The 18,942-nt window shown below is 40.5% G+C and overlaps 1 protein-coding gene across 1 annotated transcript in view; it reads left to right on the forward strand.

Moving 5' to 3' along the window:
- Nucleotides 1-332: 332 nt before the first annotated feature.
- kcnk12 (potassium channel, subfamily K, member 12) overlaps nucleotides 333-18,942 on the forward strand; it is a 30,691-nt gene continuing 12,081 nt past the window's right edge. Inside the window, exon 1 of the mRNA XM_085182996.1 lies at nucleotides 333-2,428. Coding sequence (XP_085039122.1) covers nucleotides 2,089-2,428 — 340 coding nt within the window. The 5' untranslated portion in view covers nucleotides 333-2,088. The remainder of the gene's footprint in view (nucleotides 2,429-18,942) is intronic.

Raw genomic sequence — 18,942 nt, forward strand, 5'->3', positions numbered from 1 at the left:
TCTTTCATATCTCCGTCCTGGGCTTTCCTACATTTTGAGCTCCAGATTGGATTTGACAAGGACGGACTCAGAGGAGCAGAGATAACCGTGCGCAGTGTGCCCTTGTTCTGCAGTCTGCCTTCATATTTGTAAGCCAATTAACTAGATTAGAAAGCATGATCAATACAGCCACCTTATGCAACCCCGTTACTGTCAACTCATTAGAAAATTAACTACTGCCTGTCACAACAATGCCGATTCAACGCCCACTTTTTCGACTTGATTCTCACAGGATATGTTTTTTCTTTCTCATTAGCCTCACTGTCATTCACACGTTTCATTTTTTATCAAACATAGCTTAGCCTATGACATCTGAAGTGACAGCTTGTTTGTGGCTCCTTCCTCTTCAGTTGGATAAGGTCTTTTTAAAGCCTCAGTCGATATTTTCACGGGTATTTAAATGGATCAACAGCTCTCCAGGTCGACATTGATTTTGACCAACTGAACCCAGAGGAAATCGAGTAATTTGAACCTTGTGGGGTCAGTAGAAGTTTACTCAGCCGTGATCTGAAGAAAGTTTTGACCTGCTCTTGGCAGATGATTTTAGCACATGTGGCCACCGCCAACCCCAACTCCACCCCATCTTTTCTTAAACGACAACCGTTTTAAATCTCCATCTTACCATCAGGTCTTTTTTTTTTCTGGGTCGTTATTCACTCGGATCAAGTGAAAGGATGACAGCGGGATCATGTCCGACTATCTTTAGGGTTTTTTTTTCTTACTTTATGTTATAGGTACACTGGATATATCATTTTTTTTGTTTTGCATTATTTCCAGCGGTGGAATTTAAAAAAAGTAAAGTTATAAGTAAAGTCATAAATAGTATTATTTAGTATTGTTGCTTACTTCCTCTTTGTCGAGGTTTATTTCATTTATTTAATTAAAACTCTATAAATCTCTATATTTTGATAATCAGTTAATCGTGGAGATATTTTTCAGCTTAGTATTATTTTGCTATTGGCGCCTCCTGTGTGATGATTTCTTCTTTTCAGTGTTTTGAGTCACCGTGCGCTGAATTATGGCGGTTTTGAATCTGTGAAATTACAATCGGCATCATTGCCAAGCCATAATTTCTAACATTAAGCAGATAACTAGCATGTCATTAATATTTGATTAATTGAGAAGGTATGGCTTTTTCCACCGGTTTTTTTCTTCTTCTGACAGTTACATTTTTGTGCCTCTGACTCTCCGCTGAAGCTGTTAGGAATAGTTTAGTTTAAGGAGGTATAGCTTAATTTTGGTTCTGCTTTTGCGCCCACTGTGCTGAAAGTGAGTTTCTAGAGAGTAGTCACAGTGCGCATGGCAAAAGATAGCGTCTGCACCGGAGTGAAAATGTAAATCCTGAGATCTGAAGACTACCCCATCTGAGGACGCATAAGGGGATGCTGCTTATCTTCAGCCAAACGCACACCCCCTGGATTCGATGAGAGATTTCACAACACCCGCTGCTGATGGGATGCACTGTGCTACCACCAGTGCCCACGTTAAGGCGACAGCTCCGCACTCCTGCAGAACAAGCCTGTGTGGAAACAGAAGACTTTACTTGTAAGGAGGGACGTGGTGATTTTTTTAGACGCACTCATTTGTAACTTAGAGAATCTCGAGCGTCATTGTGATCTTTTGTGTGGGGGATCGTTTTGGTGCAACGGAGGAGGGGTACCCAGTGGATACTACTGCTTGCTTTTGCTCAAAAGAAGCGCGCTCGGTTGGATTTAAGCTGCAGTCCACTTTACGCCAACTGCATTGCCACAAGGAGAGGGGGGGAAATGTGTGTACCATGAAACTAGGCGCCTGCGGCTTTTCGCATTAACTCTTTGATGGATGTGCGGACTTAAATCCACAAGTGGGGTCGTTCTTTGTGCTTTTAAGCTATACATAATATCACTTCACAACTACAATGAGACAACGTGTCGGGAGAGGAATTGTTGCCCGGAGAAGTGGAGACACAGAGCAGGACAGTGACTTCCAGAGGATACCTACAGACGAGTGAATGCCGTCTCTGATGTGGAGCTTGTCGCTGTCCGACGCGCGAGTGGTGCTGAAATTTGGATGATGCCTGGCCAGCGACTGCAAGACTGCCGCTCCCTGCACCTCAACGAGGACAACGGCCGCTTCGTTTTGCTCGCCATCCTCATTTTAGTGTACCTGCTGTGCGGCGCTGCGGTCTTCTCGGCTATAGAGAGGCCCTCCGAGCTGCGGGCTCACGGGCGCTGGAACGGGACGCTCCTCAACTTCAGTGAGACCTTCAACATAAGCCTGCAGGAGCTGAACTCCTTCCTGCGGGAGTACGAGGCTGCCATCGCCGCCGGAATCCGGGCTGACGCTCTGAGGCCAAGATGGGATTTTACAGGGGCTTTTTATTTTGTTGGAACTGTGGTGTCGACTATAGGTGGGTGATCTCTGCAGCATTCACTAAATTCCCTGACCTCTTGGTCCATTCGGTTGCATCATGTTGTTCTCTCGACAGCATACATGTTGGAAAATATGCATTAGGGCTATTCTACATAAAACCACACACATGCCAAGCCCACATAAAGCTTTGTGTTAATAAAAGAAGAAGAAATTCCAGGGATGCTTGTCAGCCCATGTCGTGAAGACAGGAAACACTTGAATGGGTCTTTGTTACTGGATTGGATTAGAGGTGTTTTATTTTAAATTGTATTCATGGTAAATACTGATATCCTTACTTTTTGTGTGGATGTCACATAAACTGGAGCTGCTTCCCTGGGGGTGGCTTTCTTTCCACTGGCTTACATGCAGAATAAATGATCCAAATTATTGTGTTTTTCTTTCCAATCATGTGTTACATTTTGGCTGTGAGGGACTTTGGCACCGGGGACGGCATCTGACTTGTCTGCCATTTGGAACAGGGATGAGTTCCCTGGCTATAGGACAGCACCCACGGGTGCAACTCTTTTTTTTTTTTTTTGGCCACATTTCTGTTCAAACCAAAAGGAATGTCAATGAGAAGCCCCTTCTGCTCTCACCCCGCCCCCTCCCCATTTAACATTTACTTGTGCAATAGGTCAGAAAAGAGCAAGTGTCCCTCCCAGGGCACCCCGAGGGCCAATACTGTGGTGCACTGCATGCCTGATGGGCTCCAACACCCCCCTCCAATCATGCACACCTGCCCCTCACACCACCACCAGCATCACACCACACCCCGGACAGATAAAGCAGAGCCACAGCTTACAGTGAGTAAATGAGTGAGTGAATGCGAACAAGCAAATGAACACACTCCAGCAGCTGTCTGTCTCTGACCTTGGCCTAAACACACAAACACACTCTGCGTATACAGTGTGACACCTTCGGCAACTATTTTTAATTGAATACTGTGGCATAGGGAGTGATAAAAGAAAGCTGATCCACGTGAGCAGGGAACCTGTCACAACTTTATTTACTGTAGACCTGTCAGGAGAGCTTTATTAGTCCTTCTACCTCCTGCTTGCAGACACACAAAGGCACAGACACAGAGCACTCGGGGAGCCCGTGCAGTCAGCTCACCGTGTTATGGGAGGGAACCACAGCAGCTGTGTTTGTGTACATGTCTGTGGCAGGTTGAAAGCCTTTGTACTCCGGTTGTCTGCATCGCTTTCTTTACCCAACAGGCTGATGATAAAAACTGACTCAGCAGCTTGGGGCGGAAAAGGGAAGGAGAAAAGAATGATGTTATGATGCTTTCTACAATATTTCCTCCTTTTCATGTGTTTGCATGGATTTCTGTCAAGCATTTCATCCTCCTTTGATCTCAACCCGCTCCCCCCCACCCCAACCCTCTGGCTTGTGTGCTACTTTTTTCTGCATGCTTGTGAGATGGTGATATAAAAGGGATTGTGGGGCCTCCCCACACAACTCTTTATCAGAGCGGCATCCCCCTGTGCACTCTAGACTTTACTCCCAAACACTTCCCGCCTCTGACTCTGCTGTGGCAGAGGCTTCAAATCAGCAGTGACTCTTTGCTCCCCTTGATGTGCCTCCATAGCATCACTTTGAAGAATGAAATAAAGCCGTGGCCACATGATGCATTCTTTACCCCGGGATTTGGCTGGGTTCACTGGCCATCGGTGCTGCACACATTGTGTTGTTTTAGAATTTTCGAAAAAGCTGCAGTAAGTATCAAATCCACTGCAGCTTTTTCCAAAGGGTATGTTGAACAAATGCAACAAAACTAGCACTTTGGCCCAGATTGAAATCTCTGGTGTTCCCTCAGATTGGTTAAACTCTGACTTTTTTTTTTTTTTTGTATTTTCTGTAGCTGCACATTTGTTGTTTTGAGTGAAATTGTTCAAAAAAGAAGAAATAAAAGTTTGTCCAGCATTTATGCATGAGAGTAGCTGTGAGGAGCACATCTGCCTTCTGCCTGTATGAGGCGATAGGCGGGGAGAGCAGAATGAACGGGGCAGGCGTCAGATAAGACACCGATTAAATCTGAGATAGCATGAGCTGAGGTGGAGGTGGCTGCAAAGTGAATGGGCTTAAATAGTATGACCCATATGAGATTTGACAGTTGGATGCAAAGAAAGGTATCGGCTGAGCTGTCACTTAACGTAGGTTGGAACTGAAAACAGCTGCCGGGATAACAGCTGAGCATGGCTGCTCGATATGCTTGATTTGGTGAGCAACGTTAGCACTAACCTGTCATATACACAGCAGTATAATGACCACTTCACACAGTGCTGCCATTCAGTGTCACTTCTGATTAGGCCCAGTAATCACTCAAGGGGAGGCCACAATAAGAAAAAAACAAGCTTGAGGCACAAAAAGCATTTCCCTGTTGAGAAGCCCTGTCAGAGAAACATCTGTAAAATTTCTGACAGGTGAACTCCTGCTACAAACATGAACTTTTCTATCATGAATTCTTGAACAGCTGTTTATCTGTTTCCTGTGAGCGGAGTTTCTGTGTGATGAGTGGGAATGGATGGGACATGTACAGCCAGGGCCAAGTGCATTAATGTGGAAGCAAAGTTATAAGCTTATGCATATTTAACTCAAAGCCACCTACACACAAAAAAAAAAACACCACACAAGTATCTAATGTGTGTCTAGCATGAAAATATAGACTGTTAGACTCTTTTCAGCCTTCTTGTATTGGTTGTATTGTATTGCCCCATATTTCTGGTTACTGTGTTTGAACTCACATTAAGGAGGGCACAAGAGTTGCATCAATAAAATGGCTTATTTATAGCCTTCAGAGCTGATTGATAGATGCTAGCTGCCAATTAGGACAGCTCTCTGTAGTCTTTTGAGAGCCTCTATGTCTCATTTTGAGTACCTATAATGGCATTTAGGAGAAACCCTTAGTCACTTTTACAGTGCTGGCAATGGAAATACTTGCTTGAGAATAAAGCAGCGAGGGAAGAGAATCAATTAGATTGAGAACTTTTAGCTTGTTGGGAGTTATTAAGCAGGTTAAGGCTGTTAGTTGTTCAGCAGTTTGTAACATAACATTCAGCTGCAAATTTGGATTGTGTCTGCACTGTTTATTCCTGAGGATAAACTCTGTCCTGCCCCTGGCAGCCACTGCAGCATCCTGCTCTATCACACCTATATCCACAAAGGCAGACAATGCAAATAGTACAGTTTAACACACAGCACACAAAAGAGCCCCATGCAGTTTCTTTTGCTTTAAATAAATCCTCACTGAACCTGCAGAAAACTTTCAAAATTAAGAGGAATGTCAGAAATGGACATCACATAATCCTGCTTGATCCTGGCTGTACAGAGTAGCTACTGAGATGAAATGTGATCATTACGAACAAACTGTCCTCATTAGCCTGACGTCTCTGAGCTTACTGTAGTGTTATGATGATATTATAACATAATAAGTGCCATAAAAACCCTGTTTTGTATTTATGTGTCAGATCACATTGAGAACACCTCTCAAAAGTGTAACTTAAAGTTGCATTAAACAACATTTCGACATTAGCAATCCCTTTTATGTGTTATACGTTACACAGAGGGGGATACTGCATAAATCTCTGGTTTCCAGTCAACTCTTCATGTGTTTTAGCTGCATTTAGCTCTTAGATCTTTTAGTCTTTTAGTCTCACTGAGAGGCTCATTTAATTGTTTCCTGTGAGCTGTTAATTAGCAAAGAACCCCCTTGTGGAGTACACTAAATGTCCAGCTCTAAACAGTGGACAGACAATGTTAGAGATTAGTTGGTGAACATATTAAAGCACACAACAGCTTAAGGTGGTGCCCTGAGTGGTTGAAAGAGCTAAAAAGGAAAGTCACTACTGGACTGGTCTGATTGAGATATTAAAACACAAGAGTAAACGATGCTTGTTGGATTATTAGTATGATGTTTACAGCATGTTCTACTCTCTTATTGACCACCATTTATTTATAGAGTGCTTTATTCTAGGGGATTCTAACACTTTATCTTACATGCTTGGTCAATATAGATTCGCCAGTTAAGCTAGCTTGCATGTCTTGCACAGTATCCAGAGGAAATCCATGCAGGCACAGAAAGGCCCAAACCAGGTGACAGGTGACAGTGCTCTTAATTTTGCCAAAACCTGGCTGAACGTGTCTTTGTTTGCCCAAATGAGTTTAAAATATACCCTGCTATGCTAATACAGCGCACCTGCCAGGACAGTTGTCTAATATTTCATGAAACGAGATACATAGACAAAATATGTCAGTCCCTCTACTGAACTGGGGGCTGCAAAGTTGGTTCAGCGGCGTTTCTGAATTTGTGTTTATAGTCAGCTTATGACTCTATTTCATGAATCCCATAACAGGAAAATTATTCTTTGAAGCAGTGTGTGAATATGCATTACTCTGCCAACTTTTCTAAAAGTCAACACCAAAAGTATCTGCGAAACCACGATGTATTCAGTCCAGCAGAGCGATAACCGATTCCTGTTAATGAGCAGCAGATCTGACTTAATGCCTCCGCTGCAGAAGGACAGGTTTGTTTTTTGACACTCATTATTTCAAACATAATCACTTTGTAATCTCATAAACCAGCAATCAAAAAGCAATCAAAGCCATTCTGGCATTATATTGCATTTGTATTATAACTAGGTGACAATTAGAAAAAAAATTGTTAACTCAAGAAAGCTACAAGCGTGTTATGTAATGATCAATGTAAGAAAAGATTTAGAAACATTATAATCTTCAGCGTTTCTGGAGTGTTAGTAGACAATTAGGCCTAATGGCTTAGAGGGTATTATTCTCCTCATCTTCTGGTGCCAATTTAAAAAGTGCTAATTTGGCAGTCTCATTGAGTCTCACTGAGTCACACTTGTGAGGTTTCTGTCACCATGCCTCTCTGACCAAGGCCCGATGTATGTGCAAACCAAATTTGTTCTGTACTGTGCTGCCTTTTAATTTGTGTGCCTCTGAGGTTATAAGACAATGTCACCTCAGTCTGGTGAAGCGTGCGTTTGGCATTTAAGCAATGTGAAATGTCAAATGATGGAGTGCGTGGATTCCTGAAGGCAGGCTGTGTTTTTGCTTTGATGTCGTGTTCCCATTTAGATTAACCACTTCATGCTGCCTCGCTGGGACAAAACCATCTGTGTTGTTGTTACTGTTGGTGCATGTTATGAATGTGCCTTTGGGAGGTAGGTGGGAAAGGTTTGCAATCTGCGAAGGCAAAATCGCTGCACAGCAATTTTTCAAGTTGTTCTTGTTGTCCGTCTCTCGCTTCAGCACTGTTGCTAGAGTGTCTCAAACAATGCCGATTCCCATCTAACGTCAGTCTCAGATCTCACTGTGCTGGACATATTCCTTCTTTTAACACCGTTGTCTCATTTCTTTCTATTTACAACCCCAATTCTGAAAAACTTGGGTTGCTGTATATTAGTCACTGTCAATTTTTTTAAAAAGGAGATGTACTTTACAAGAGAGTTTGAAAACAACAAAAACGAACCATATATTGATTTTAGTCCAATTTAAGTACAACAGCAAAATATAAAAATACAATAAAATTGACCCCCCCCCCAAAAAAAGGCTAAAAAAAGACACCACAACATAAAAAACCCAGATGAGAATCAAACTGAGATCTAATTTTAAAAAAAAAAAGTGTAAATAAAAACAAAATGCAATGATTTGTAGCTGTCATAAACCCATATTTTATTCACAAGATTGTAGAAAACATAAAAAAAAAACCTCACTGGATCACCTGTTAACATGTAAGCAAAATGATCAGATGCAAAAAGGGCGTCTCCGAGAGGCAGAGTTTCTCAGAAGTCAATACAGGCAGAGATAGCAAGAAGAAGCCATATGGCAACAGGAAAAGTCAAAGCTCTTTGTAGAGAGGCAAAGTGGAAAACAGTCAGACGAATAAAAATTTGAAACTCTTTTTGGAAAACACAGTTTACCTGGCACAGCTCAAATCCACATGTCTTGCATATCTCGGGAAGTAAATGCTAAGCTGCATAATGAAGCAGCTACAACAGCTACAGCATTCGTAGGAGAAGGAGAAGAGTTGAACTGACCTTTTTGCAGTCCAGAATTTTCATTAGCTGAAAGCATTCAAAGCACGTTGAAATGAATTAAATATGACAAAGAGGGACTGCCTATATAGCCTATATAAGACAAGAATGGGACAATATTCCTCTCTGAGAAGTCCAACAACTGATCTCATCATTTTCCAAATGTTTACAGTCTGGTGCTAAAAGAAGAGGGGCTGCTACACAGTAGGAAATGTGGTCCTGACCTAACTTTTTTGATATGTCTTGCTGTCATTAAATTAAACATAACCTTACAATTTCTTAAAATGGTATACTTTCTCAGTTTGAACATCTGAAAGGTTTTCTGTGTTCTGTTATGACTAGAATATGGGTTTGAGAAATGCAAATCATCATCTATTTCTTTGCATTTCTATACATTTTACATAGCATACCAATTTTTGTGGAACTGGGTTTGTATTAATTAAGTCCCTTTTAAATTATATTGTAAGTTTTTGGGAGTATCACTGCCACTGTGTTAAACAATAGACTGCTGAACTGCACACTCGATAAAAAATTTCAAAGATCAGTTCTTTCGAAGCTGTATGTTATGATTTTTTTTTTGTTTCTGGTTTTCCCCTTTCCTTTCTTCAGATCTCAGTGGCTGCTCAGTGACTCTGAGGAAATGTCACTGTTAAAAGTGAAAAAAGGGGAGTCCCCAGTCACATGAAAGGCACTGGGGGTCTTTTTAGATTAGTCCAAACCCTCGGTGCAGAAAAATGTCTCACTAGGGATTCAGTAAACCTGTTGTGTACCACTTCTGCATAAGACTTGCATGGGATTTTGTCTATAATACAGGAATGCAATATGTCTCATTTTTGCCCTAAAGCTTCCTTATGCAATATTTTTTGTAAGGCACTGGAAGGCTAGAGGGTGACAAGCAGGAAATTATTACATGAGTTTGGAAGATTAGTTTGGTCACTAAATTGAAACTAAATGTTGTTTCTAGCTTCAAGCAGAGACGGGGTGCAGACTACTGTAACCTCTAATCCACAGTTCCAAATTATTTTCATTTTCAAACTTACAGTTTTCAGTCCCAATCATGTATGGGACATGATTGACAGGAGTCACTTTGACTCCTTATAGGTGCGACTAATAATATTATCAATAGCTCTGTTCTGTTTAATCTTTGCAGGGTGACAGTGAAGCAGTATGCACAATATCATAATAAGAAGCTAAATAAAAGTTAGTTGTACTACCCTGTCATTACTATCAGCAAGTGATTGCCAAAGTGATTATTTTTTCACATACAACTCCCCAAGTCCTGGGATCTTTGATATTACAATGTTTGTTCTCTGGCTTACAAGATAATAACTTGCCAACTCATACAGAGTTGCAAAGTAAAACAAAGAGTCATCCTGCTGACACGGACATGTTGTATTACTGTTCTCACTATAATAGCTTGTAGACATGCTAATATGCTAGCTTTGCCATCAGCTACTTCACATTTAAAGTAGTACCTTAACAATTATTTAGTGATCACTAACCTTGTAACATTAATTTTTTCCATCATTTTGGACATGTGACAATGATGGTGACATGTAGGCTCAAGGGAATAAGATACCATTCCCACAGGCCATCTAGCTGGTACTGGTCAGGGGGGAAAAATGAGTAATCGCGACTAGTTAGCTCAAAAGTCCCACTAACACAGACCTAAAGACAAGTTAGCGACTCCCTTGCAACCACCTCTTGCGAAAAAAAATATTTCCTAACTGGTTGGCTAAAACCTCTTTTTGATTGCTTCAGTTTCTAGCATATGATTGCAGTAGTATTTTGAATGGAAGTGATGAAAGTGTCTTTAAACACCGTACAGCTACTCTCCTTAGTGAAATTGTGAAAAGTGCAACACAAACTAAAAACGGAAACTATTTGCCTTCAAAGTAAAAGTTGGGAAACATGTTGGCTTCCGCACTGAGGTATAGCTTTTCCTCTGAAGGCAAACTTTGTTCACTTCTAGGTTTGATCTGTAGCTGACCAGTTTGTCAGCAGGAAGAATCCCCAGTGGCCTCTTTGATTTTCATTCTGTAAATGAAGTAGGCCTGTGGATATGGCCTCCTGTTACACAGAAGTACATAACTGGACCTGGCTTGGATGAACCAATGATGGCAGATGGTGTGATGCATCCATAGTTTTAAGGCTGCAGATCTGAAACTTAGAAGCATCCTGGGGCTTAAAAGAGATATATGTGAATCATCTACATAGCAGTGATAAGAAATGTCCTTAAAAGTGCTTAAAATGTGCTGAAGTCAGAGCAGATGTAACAGAAACAATAAGGGCCCTAAAACAGAGCCTTGTGGCACACCATAGACAAGAGAAATGGAAGAGCCTGAACTGAACACTATGTAACAAGTTATCACAGAAGACTCTGAGAAGAGCTGTTTCAGTACAAAACACAGACTAAAATTTATCAAGAAAGCTGCTTAGCTACAACCCTGCCTAAAGATTTAACAATAAATCGTAATTTTGAGATTGACCTGCAACTGCTAAGAAGAGAGGGGTTGAACTTTTGCTTTAAAGTTATTTTTTTAAATATGTTGGTGAAAGTTACATTAGCAGTAAAGTTTAAACCAAAATTAAAAGACTAGAATTAAAATGTGTCCAGATAAGAAATAGCTGCTTTCATTCATTTATTTTATCCCTTCATCTCTTCCACTCTCTCAGATCCTGTTCTTCGAAAGTGCTTCCCACTGTGATGCAGAAATACATGTGCATGTGTGTTTCTGTGGTATAGGGCAAACCTACTGGGAAGCCTAAGCTTCAATAAATCTCCATCATAGTTAATTGCTGCTGTACAGAAAGGCTGTACACACCTCTGTGCTCTGTCGCAGCAGGTCATAAATCTGGTCTGACTTGGCGTGTACTCGCCTACGTACAGTAACTCACAGACGTAAACCATCACCGCCAAGTATTACCAAGATCATTTTAGAGGACACAGCAAATTTGCTGGGCTTCATCTTCCTCAAGCTGATTAGCATTTCACTGATTCTGCTCTTTGCAGCAACATGGCACTGGGAAGATAAAACTCTCTGTGTTCTTTGCACTCTGAAGTCTTGTGACCTTCTCTGTGTCAGGGTTAATTTTTACAGTCATTCATTTAATTTTTTTTTTTACCTGCTGATAACATTTTGATCATTGCCAATTTATCTGGCAACCCACTGGGACTGAAGCATAGTAGTCATTGCTGACTTGCAGCTATGAGAGTTCAAAGTTTCCCCATAAGCAGAAAAAGTCTGCATCTTTTTTTGGTAGGTTAGCAACCTCTGATGCAGTAAAAGTGAGGCACCCACTTTCAGAGCAGGAATGAAGCTTTTTTAAAAATCAGTTTTTGCACTAGTTGAACATTTATCTGCAACTTGGGGTCATGTTTATAAATAGTTATCAATGTTAATGAGCTAACAGTAAGTTGGTGAGCACTGTGATTTGGCAGCCATCCATCTGTCTGTTCGTGTAAAGGAGGGGCTGCTTGTGTAAGAGCAGAGAGAAAAGGGAGAACAGCACTTAGCCATGCTCCAATATTGCATCTTTTAGTGGATAAATAAAAAAAAAAAAATACACTGAAATATCATTTAATGTGAATGTGTTTGATTAAATGTCAGATTTGGGATTAACCAAAATTCTCTAGAATCTCATCACTTTCACTTTAAGGAGCTAAACAGAGCTAACGCAACAAAAGCATATATTTTGGGCTTGACCTTTATTCATGCGATTAATCATCATTATTAGATTAAAAGATGAAGAAACGGACCAAATAACCTGAGTTAGGCCAAACACTGTCCTTAAATGTTCTTTAGCGTGAGAATAATCATTCGGTCTAGCTGAATGAGCGTCTACACCAACCACCAGCTCGTCTGACTGTAGCTTAATATCACAGCCCTGCACAGAGCGAATGGTTGTATGTTTTTGCCAGCGATCAAATGGACTGAAAATACTCAACAGACCTTCTCTCTAATATAAAATCTTTCATTGTTGCCACCTAATTATTGATTTGTTATGGTTTTTTATTTTTATATTGAAAGAATTATTACCCTTGTAGTAAAGGATGAGATACAGCTGAGGGTATTCATAAATTCTTCTGTTACCTCCAAGCTGGCAGCCTGTGGCACAGTCAGCCACTCTCACAGTGGGCACATTTGTTTAGTATAAAGTAAAACATTGCTTAACTGTGTGCAACAGAGCATTCTTTCATCCATTCTCCCAGCTTCTTGTTTCCCTGTGTATGATCAAACATCATTATTGTAGCTGCTCAGCCTTAATTTATAGCCTGAGCTTTCACGTTAGCGGGAAAGGAAAAGTCATTAAAGCAAATTTATGCTGACCCCAAGCAGTTGCTACATTTATTTCTTTTTCTTTTTTAATGCAGCAGAGCTGAGAAAGACATACACAATGTGACATGCAGACATGTGATTTTGCAGGTCTTAAAATTAGATAAATGCAACCTCAGATGACAACATATAACATGTTATATCATGCTGTTATTTATTTATTTTTAATTAAGGCAAAATGCAAAAGCGGTGTGTGAAAAATTAAGTACACCTTCACTGCTCCCTGCTTACTGGAGTTAAGAGGGTAAGTAGCAGCCAGGTGCTGATTAACTAATGCATCTAATTAACTGATCATGATCAAGTGTGAGCACCATGTATGTTAACACAATGCCAAAGAAGGAAAGACATTAGCAGTTATCCTAGAGACGAAGCTGTTGCTGCCCACCAGTCTGGAAAGGTCTATATGGCAATTTCAGAAAAGTTCAAGTCCATCGTTCAACAAAACAAAAAGATAATTTACGAGTGGAAAACGCTCCAGACTGCTGCCAATCTTCCCAGGAGTGGACATCCCAGCAAATTGACCCCAAGGTTAGATCGTGCAATGCTCAGAAAATCTGGTTCAGTCTCCTCAGGCCTTAGTTAACATATTCAATTTCATGACAGTACAATTACAGAAAGACTGAACAATTATGGTTTTCTTTGGGGTGGCGATAAGAAATTCTCTTCTCTCGTAAAAGGACGGGGCAGCACGACTTAGGCTTACAAAGGTGCATCTGAATCACAAGACTTCTGTCATTTGGACAGATGAGACTAAAGTAAACATAGTACAGCACTAACAAAAACACCTCATATCAACTGTCAAGACTGATGGTGGACGTGATGAGTAAGGTTTGTTTGCAGTCAATCATAAACTTGTCTGTATACCAAAGTATTCAAATGAAATGGCATCTATCTGATAGTTAAAGCTGGGACTGGCTTATGTAACACCACAATTATCCAAAATCCACAACAGAATGTCAGAAAAAGAAAGGAATCAATGACCCGGTCAGTCCTGACCCCAATCAAGCTGTGCATAAATTAATGCCTTCAAACCTCAATGAACTGAACCAGTGATGAAGAGAAGAGAGCCAGAACTCCTCATCTATGATGTGAGAGGCCGATAAAGTCATGTAGAAAATGATTACTTCATGTTACTACTGCTAACAGTGACTCTACAAGTCTTTATTTTAGTATTTAGATATTTTTTACACCTGTTAAGGACAAGATAGTTCTTGTTTTACTAGGTCCTGATATGTAACACTTTATTTTCTTTTTGCGGTCACGGTATGAGGATAACATGTGTATAACCTATTAACTGAACACGCGGGCTTATCACGCTAATCACAGGGTTGTAGTGCTCCACTTGGACAGGTGTGTTTACTTTGCAGACTTAAACGTGAGAGTTTTGTGCAGCCTTTATTCAAATATTTACAGTGCACACAGTACAAAAATAATAGGAAGCACGAGAACATGGCCTTCAGATCCATAGCCAGAAGCTATTAAACTGATGAGAGAAGGACTTCTCAGCCGTAAGAAGGAACAAAATCTCTGTTACTGTTTGCAAATAAACACTGCAGCCACATGAATCCTGATTTTTTATTTTCCTTATTCAAGTCCTGACTTAATTTTTTTCATGCCGCAGAGGTGAAAACCAGAGTGAAAACTGAACACAAAAGAGTAAATGTGCTGCGCAACCAAAGAGAATGCAACACCCCCCCCACCTCCTTTTTCTTTTGACAACAAATCAATACAGACTAGAGTGGAGTCATCAGTCCTTTCGGCTCTTTTTGCCAGTGAATTAACTGCTGGGACACGATATAAAAAGCCAGACCAAATTCAGTTATGGGGGAGCCAATTTAATTATAAAAGAATCAGAGAAAAATATTCAGGTTGTGCTCAGGTTTCTGTTACGTTGCTATCTCTCACACGGTGTGTAAATTATTTGCACAAAATGTTACTCTGTGATTTATATCTGCATCGACCCGCTTTAATGAATGGTACCCAAAGGTTTCTTGCAGATAACGTCAGTCCGATATTTCTTCTAATAGGGTGGTGTGACACAAAACGCTCTTTAACAATCCTTTGACTTGAAGAACAGATACCAGTAATGCACTGCCTATAAATTATATGGGTGTGAAATTCAAATCCAGGCTGTTTTGCTTCAGGCACCCTGGCTTAGGTTTTTTTTTTTTTTAAATATATAATGCTACAGTCTTTGTTTAATTTGTATGTATGCAGTCAACAGATACAACAACGCAGCCACATCTCAAGCAAAACTTGGCATTGCGTCCACTCTATCATCTGCTTTTTGTAAAGCTGGCAGCACAGTTTGAACATTCCTGTTATTCCAGTCTGCCAGTAATCTTGGCAACTCCTCAGCAGATGGTGTGGCGTTGATGTCGCAGGTCTGGCCATGCTGCTGCTTCCTCGGCCCTCTGTCCTCTCTGCAGACCCCCACTACGTCGCGCCCGTGACTAATGATTTCCTGTTTGTCACAGAAACACAGCCATCAGAGGGCATTGCGTGGCATTTTTCCGCTCCAGCTCTTATTGGGCAAATTTAGGACTGTTCCCACTAGTGGAAAGCAGTTGTTTTGAGTAAGAGTTTGTTTTTAAGCACATTAATTGGGGACACGGGCCAATAGGATGCCAGGATGAGATTTTTGCTTTGCAAAACAGTCATATATTGAATCTGTGCCCATTTTAAAGGATTCAAGGATTTGTGTGGGAGGATAATGACCCTCAGAAGCAAAGATATATATATATATATATATATATATATATATATATAAAGTGAAAATACAGCACTTTTAGTTGCCCTTCATTCTCCTGTGGATTTCCATTAGGATCTTTTACCCACTTGAATTGGCTTTATTTTATATTTGCCTTGCATTGTGTCTTCTCTATCCATTTTGGTGCAGCCAATTAATTCTGACCTTACCTGATGTTACCTTGGTCCATGCAGACTGGTTGTAACATAAGACATGCACTCAGCTTCATGATGACTGGCCTTATGAGGCTTTTTTCCCCATAAACTAAATCAATATCCCTTTTTCTGGAAACTGTATTTTATAAAAGTTTAAAGTGGCCTTTGATTAAATATGACACAAGCACCAAGGTGCGCTCTACTGCACACACCTGGTATGGATTAGATTACTCCACCATAATTTTCTTTGAATTGACAGTTAGATCATATTTCCAGTTTTTATTTGGGCCTGGAGTGTTTGCACGGTTTTCTATCAGAATTAATGTGTATTAATCCCACGCACAGAGAGGTGGCAATTTAAAGGGAAAACACGAACTGACCAAGCATTACTTTCAATCGATAGTGTTGGTCTGACTGATCGTCCTTATTGCATAATGAAAGATTTTTATCCTGACAGGAGCAGAGACTTACAGGAAGACATTGTCATTTGCAATAAAAGTAATAAATTGGTCCCAACAGACCAAAGCTGAAGCCTGTACTTAGGGTTGCCAACTTTTTAACTATCAAATAAGGGACACTCTGGTGTCCCAGAAGCACAATGCACAACCAGCTGGGCATAGTGTAAATACACACTGTATGCAATGTTGCAGGTAAAGGTCAATATACGCAACATTTAAGGTAGAATATAATAAGGGACGAACCAATTTTGCTCATTATACAGGATGTCCCAGGAAAAACAGGACAGTTGGCAAACCAACTTGGACTATGAAGTAGGATTTAAGGCTAAGTGAATCAAACAAGAAAGTTAACTCTAATCTGAGCATATTGCCATGGTAATGTGCTCCAGAGCAGGTTATGTTAGAGATAAGAGATCAGCACTCACAAACTCACCTCCTGCTGACCAATCAGTTCACTTGTTTCATCATTCCCCAAAAGATTTCCTGAACTTCTGTGAGCTAACGTTAGAGTCTAAAGTTATAGAAACAATCTAAAGTATTTGTCTTTATGTGATGAGAACCAACAAGAAATATGGATCCTTAGGAAAACATATTCCCCTCCAATAGCTGCAACCAAGTTTAAAAAACTTTAATTGGCGCAGAAGCCTTGAAATAACAATATAACCCAAAACAAGGCAACTCTGACCTTTGCTACTTGTCGATCTTGCAAAAAATCTGTATGTCAGCCTCCTAGTTGGAATTTTGCTCTAATATTTATTCCTTAGTTGTGCTCAGACTATCCAACACCACCTGGGCTGTCCCTGAAAGAAGTGAGTTGAAACTGTCTCACACACCACGTGAATGTTTTCATCACAGGAACATATTCATTTGTAGTTTAGTGTCTAAGTCAGACCAGAATACCCAGTTGTAATCTTGATGATGGGTTTGTAATTAACTGAAACAGTTTCCAGTCATACAGGCCACTCATAGCCTCCTTCTCTGCTGCATTGTCATATAGGCTCCTAGGAAACAGGGAAGAGGGATAATGAAGTACAGGTGAACTCAATCAAGGTGCTAACGAGGGGTGGGAAAAGGAAGGGGGCAACATGTGGAACCTGGCTTGAAAGTTAAACAGGAAGTAAAGTGAAAGATGCTGCAGCCACAGACGGGGAAAACAATAAATCAAACAGACATGGAAAACATTGAGGAACACGGAACTCCTGAATGCCTCCACCTGCAGGGCACGAGTGCTCACTCAGAGGTTTTATGAGCTTGTCTCGTGAATTTTGTTCTGTTGCCTTTATAGTTGTCGCAACGTAACCCACCTAGGGGATTTTTAAAGACGCTTGAAAGCATTGCACTCTTCTTTTAACTCTGGTTTTGGTATTCGGTAACTGTTGAACAAATGGACTGGTACTTTTTTCCTGAACCTTTCTGCTCTTACTGCGCACTTAAAGCACCTTTACACTGCAAACCAGATTCACACATTCTAAAAGCATACTTTTCTGCCACTAAACATTTTACCTGTCTTCGACACGCTCATACATCACTGAATGGTTCAATATATAGTCCAAGGACATTCGTAACTTTCAAATCAGAGGAGCCGAGGATAAAAAAAATAACGTGCCACCCTCCACCTCCAGGAGCCACAGGCACCTGCTTTTGCTGCAGATGCAAAATTAGTCTAAAGAGAGCAGTTATATAAAATCAAAACTTTCGTAATAGTGCACAGAATTGCACTGAAACACTTCATATAGCTGAGAGGAACTGCAGAGGTTGAACATAATTATCTGTAGGTTTCCCCAGATAAACAGAGCCTTTGAAATTATAATCATCAAAGCCATTGTCGTAAAAAAGAAAAAGATTACTGCAGCTTGAAACTTTGGTTTGAGTGCCACAGATCTGGATTGGATTGGATCTGAAAATTGAAAAGTATTGTGAGGCAAACTGACTGACTGACTGGTATATTGACAATAACCAAAACCAATATTTGCAGCCTCATCTCCACCTGTAAAATTGCCCCTAATCCCTCACTATAACACTTCAGTGAATACATCTGTATGCTTATGAGGAAATAATTTCTGCTGCCTCATTGTTTCTTTACACAAACTGGTATTGAATAGCACATTTCATCTCAATTTGCCAGAGGAAACGTCACTCGACTGACATGAAGAGTGATTGAACGGTGCAGTGTTATTTACTGCAATAGCTGCTATTAACTCTTTTGTGCAGCGATCTCTGCAGATAATGAAACGTCTGTTAAGTGTTTTAGATTTTAGAGTGGCTCTTCAGTGCAAAAGCTGATGATTGATTTCTGCTTAGAGGCGAGCACACTACTAAGCGAATCAAGTTAAGTGCAGAGCATTCGTAATCTCCATTGATATATCTGTAAAAAGAAAAAAACCCACAGTAATGAGAGCTGTTTGTTTAGGTCCTAACTTTACTGTGGGACTTAATGAACCCTTTGTTGCTGGACTGTAATAAAAGCTGCGCAGTTTAAACTGTATCAGCAGCAAAGTGAATATGATTTACACTCGACTCTCGGTGATAAAAGGTTGGATTCACTACAGTCTAGTAGCAATTTATTTCTGTATTCCCTCTATTTCATTTCGCCCACCGTCAGATAATCATTAGATCATCTTTTTTTCTTCTTCTCCTCTTAAAACTGTCACATTGGTAAGTAATGGATACTAATGGCGCCGTTTCCATCATTTTCTTCCTGGTTGAATCTCTGGTGTCTAATTATGTGAGTAAGCATCATTAGTCATTAGAGCATAA

The sequence above is a fragment of the Neolamprologus multifasciatus genome, chromosome 13 (assembly GCF_963576455.1).
Source record: "Neolamprologus multifasciatus chromosome 13, fNeoMul1.2, whole genome shotgun sequence".
In the NCBI taxonomy this organism is placed as follows: domain Eukaryota; kingdom Metazoa; phylum Chordata; class Actinopteri; order Cichliformes; family Cichlidae; genus Neolamprologus; species Neolamprologus multifasciatus.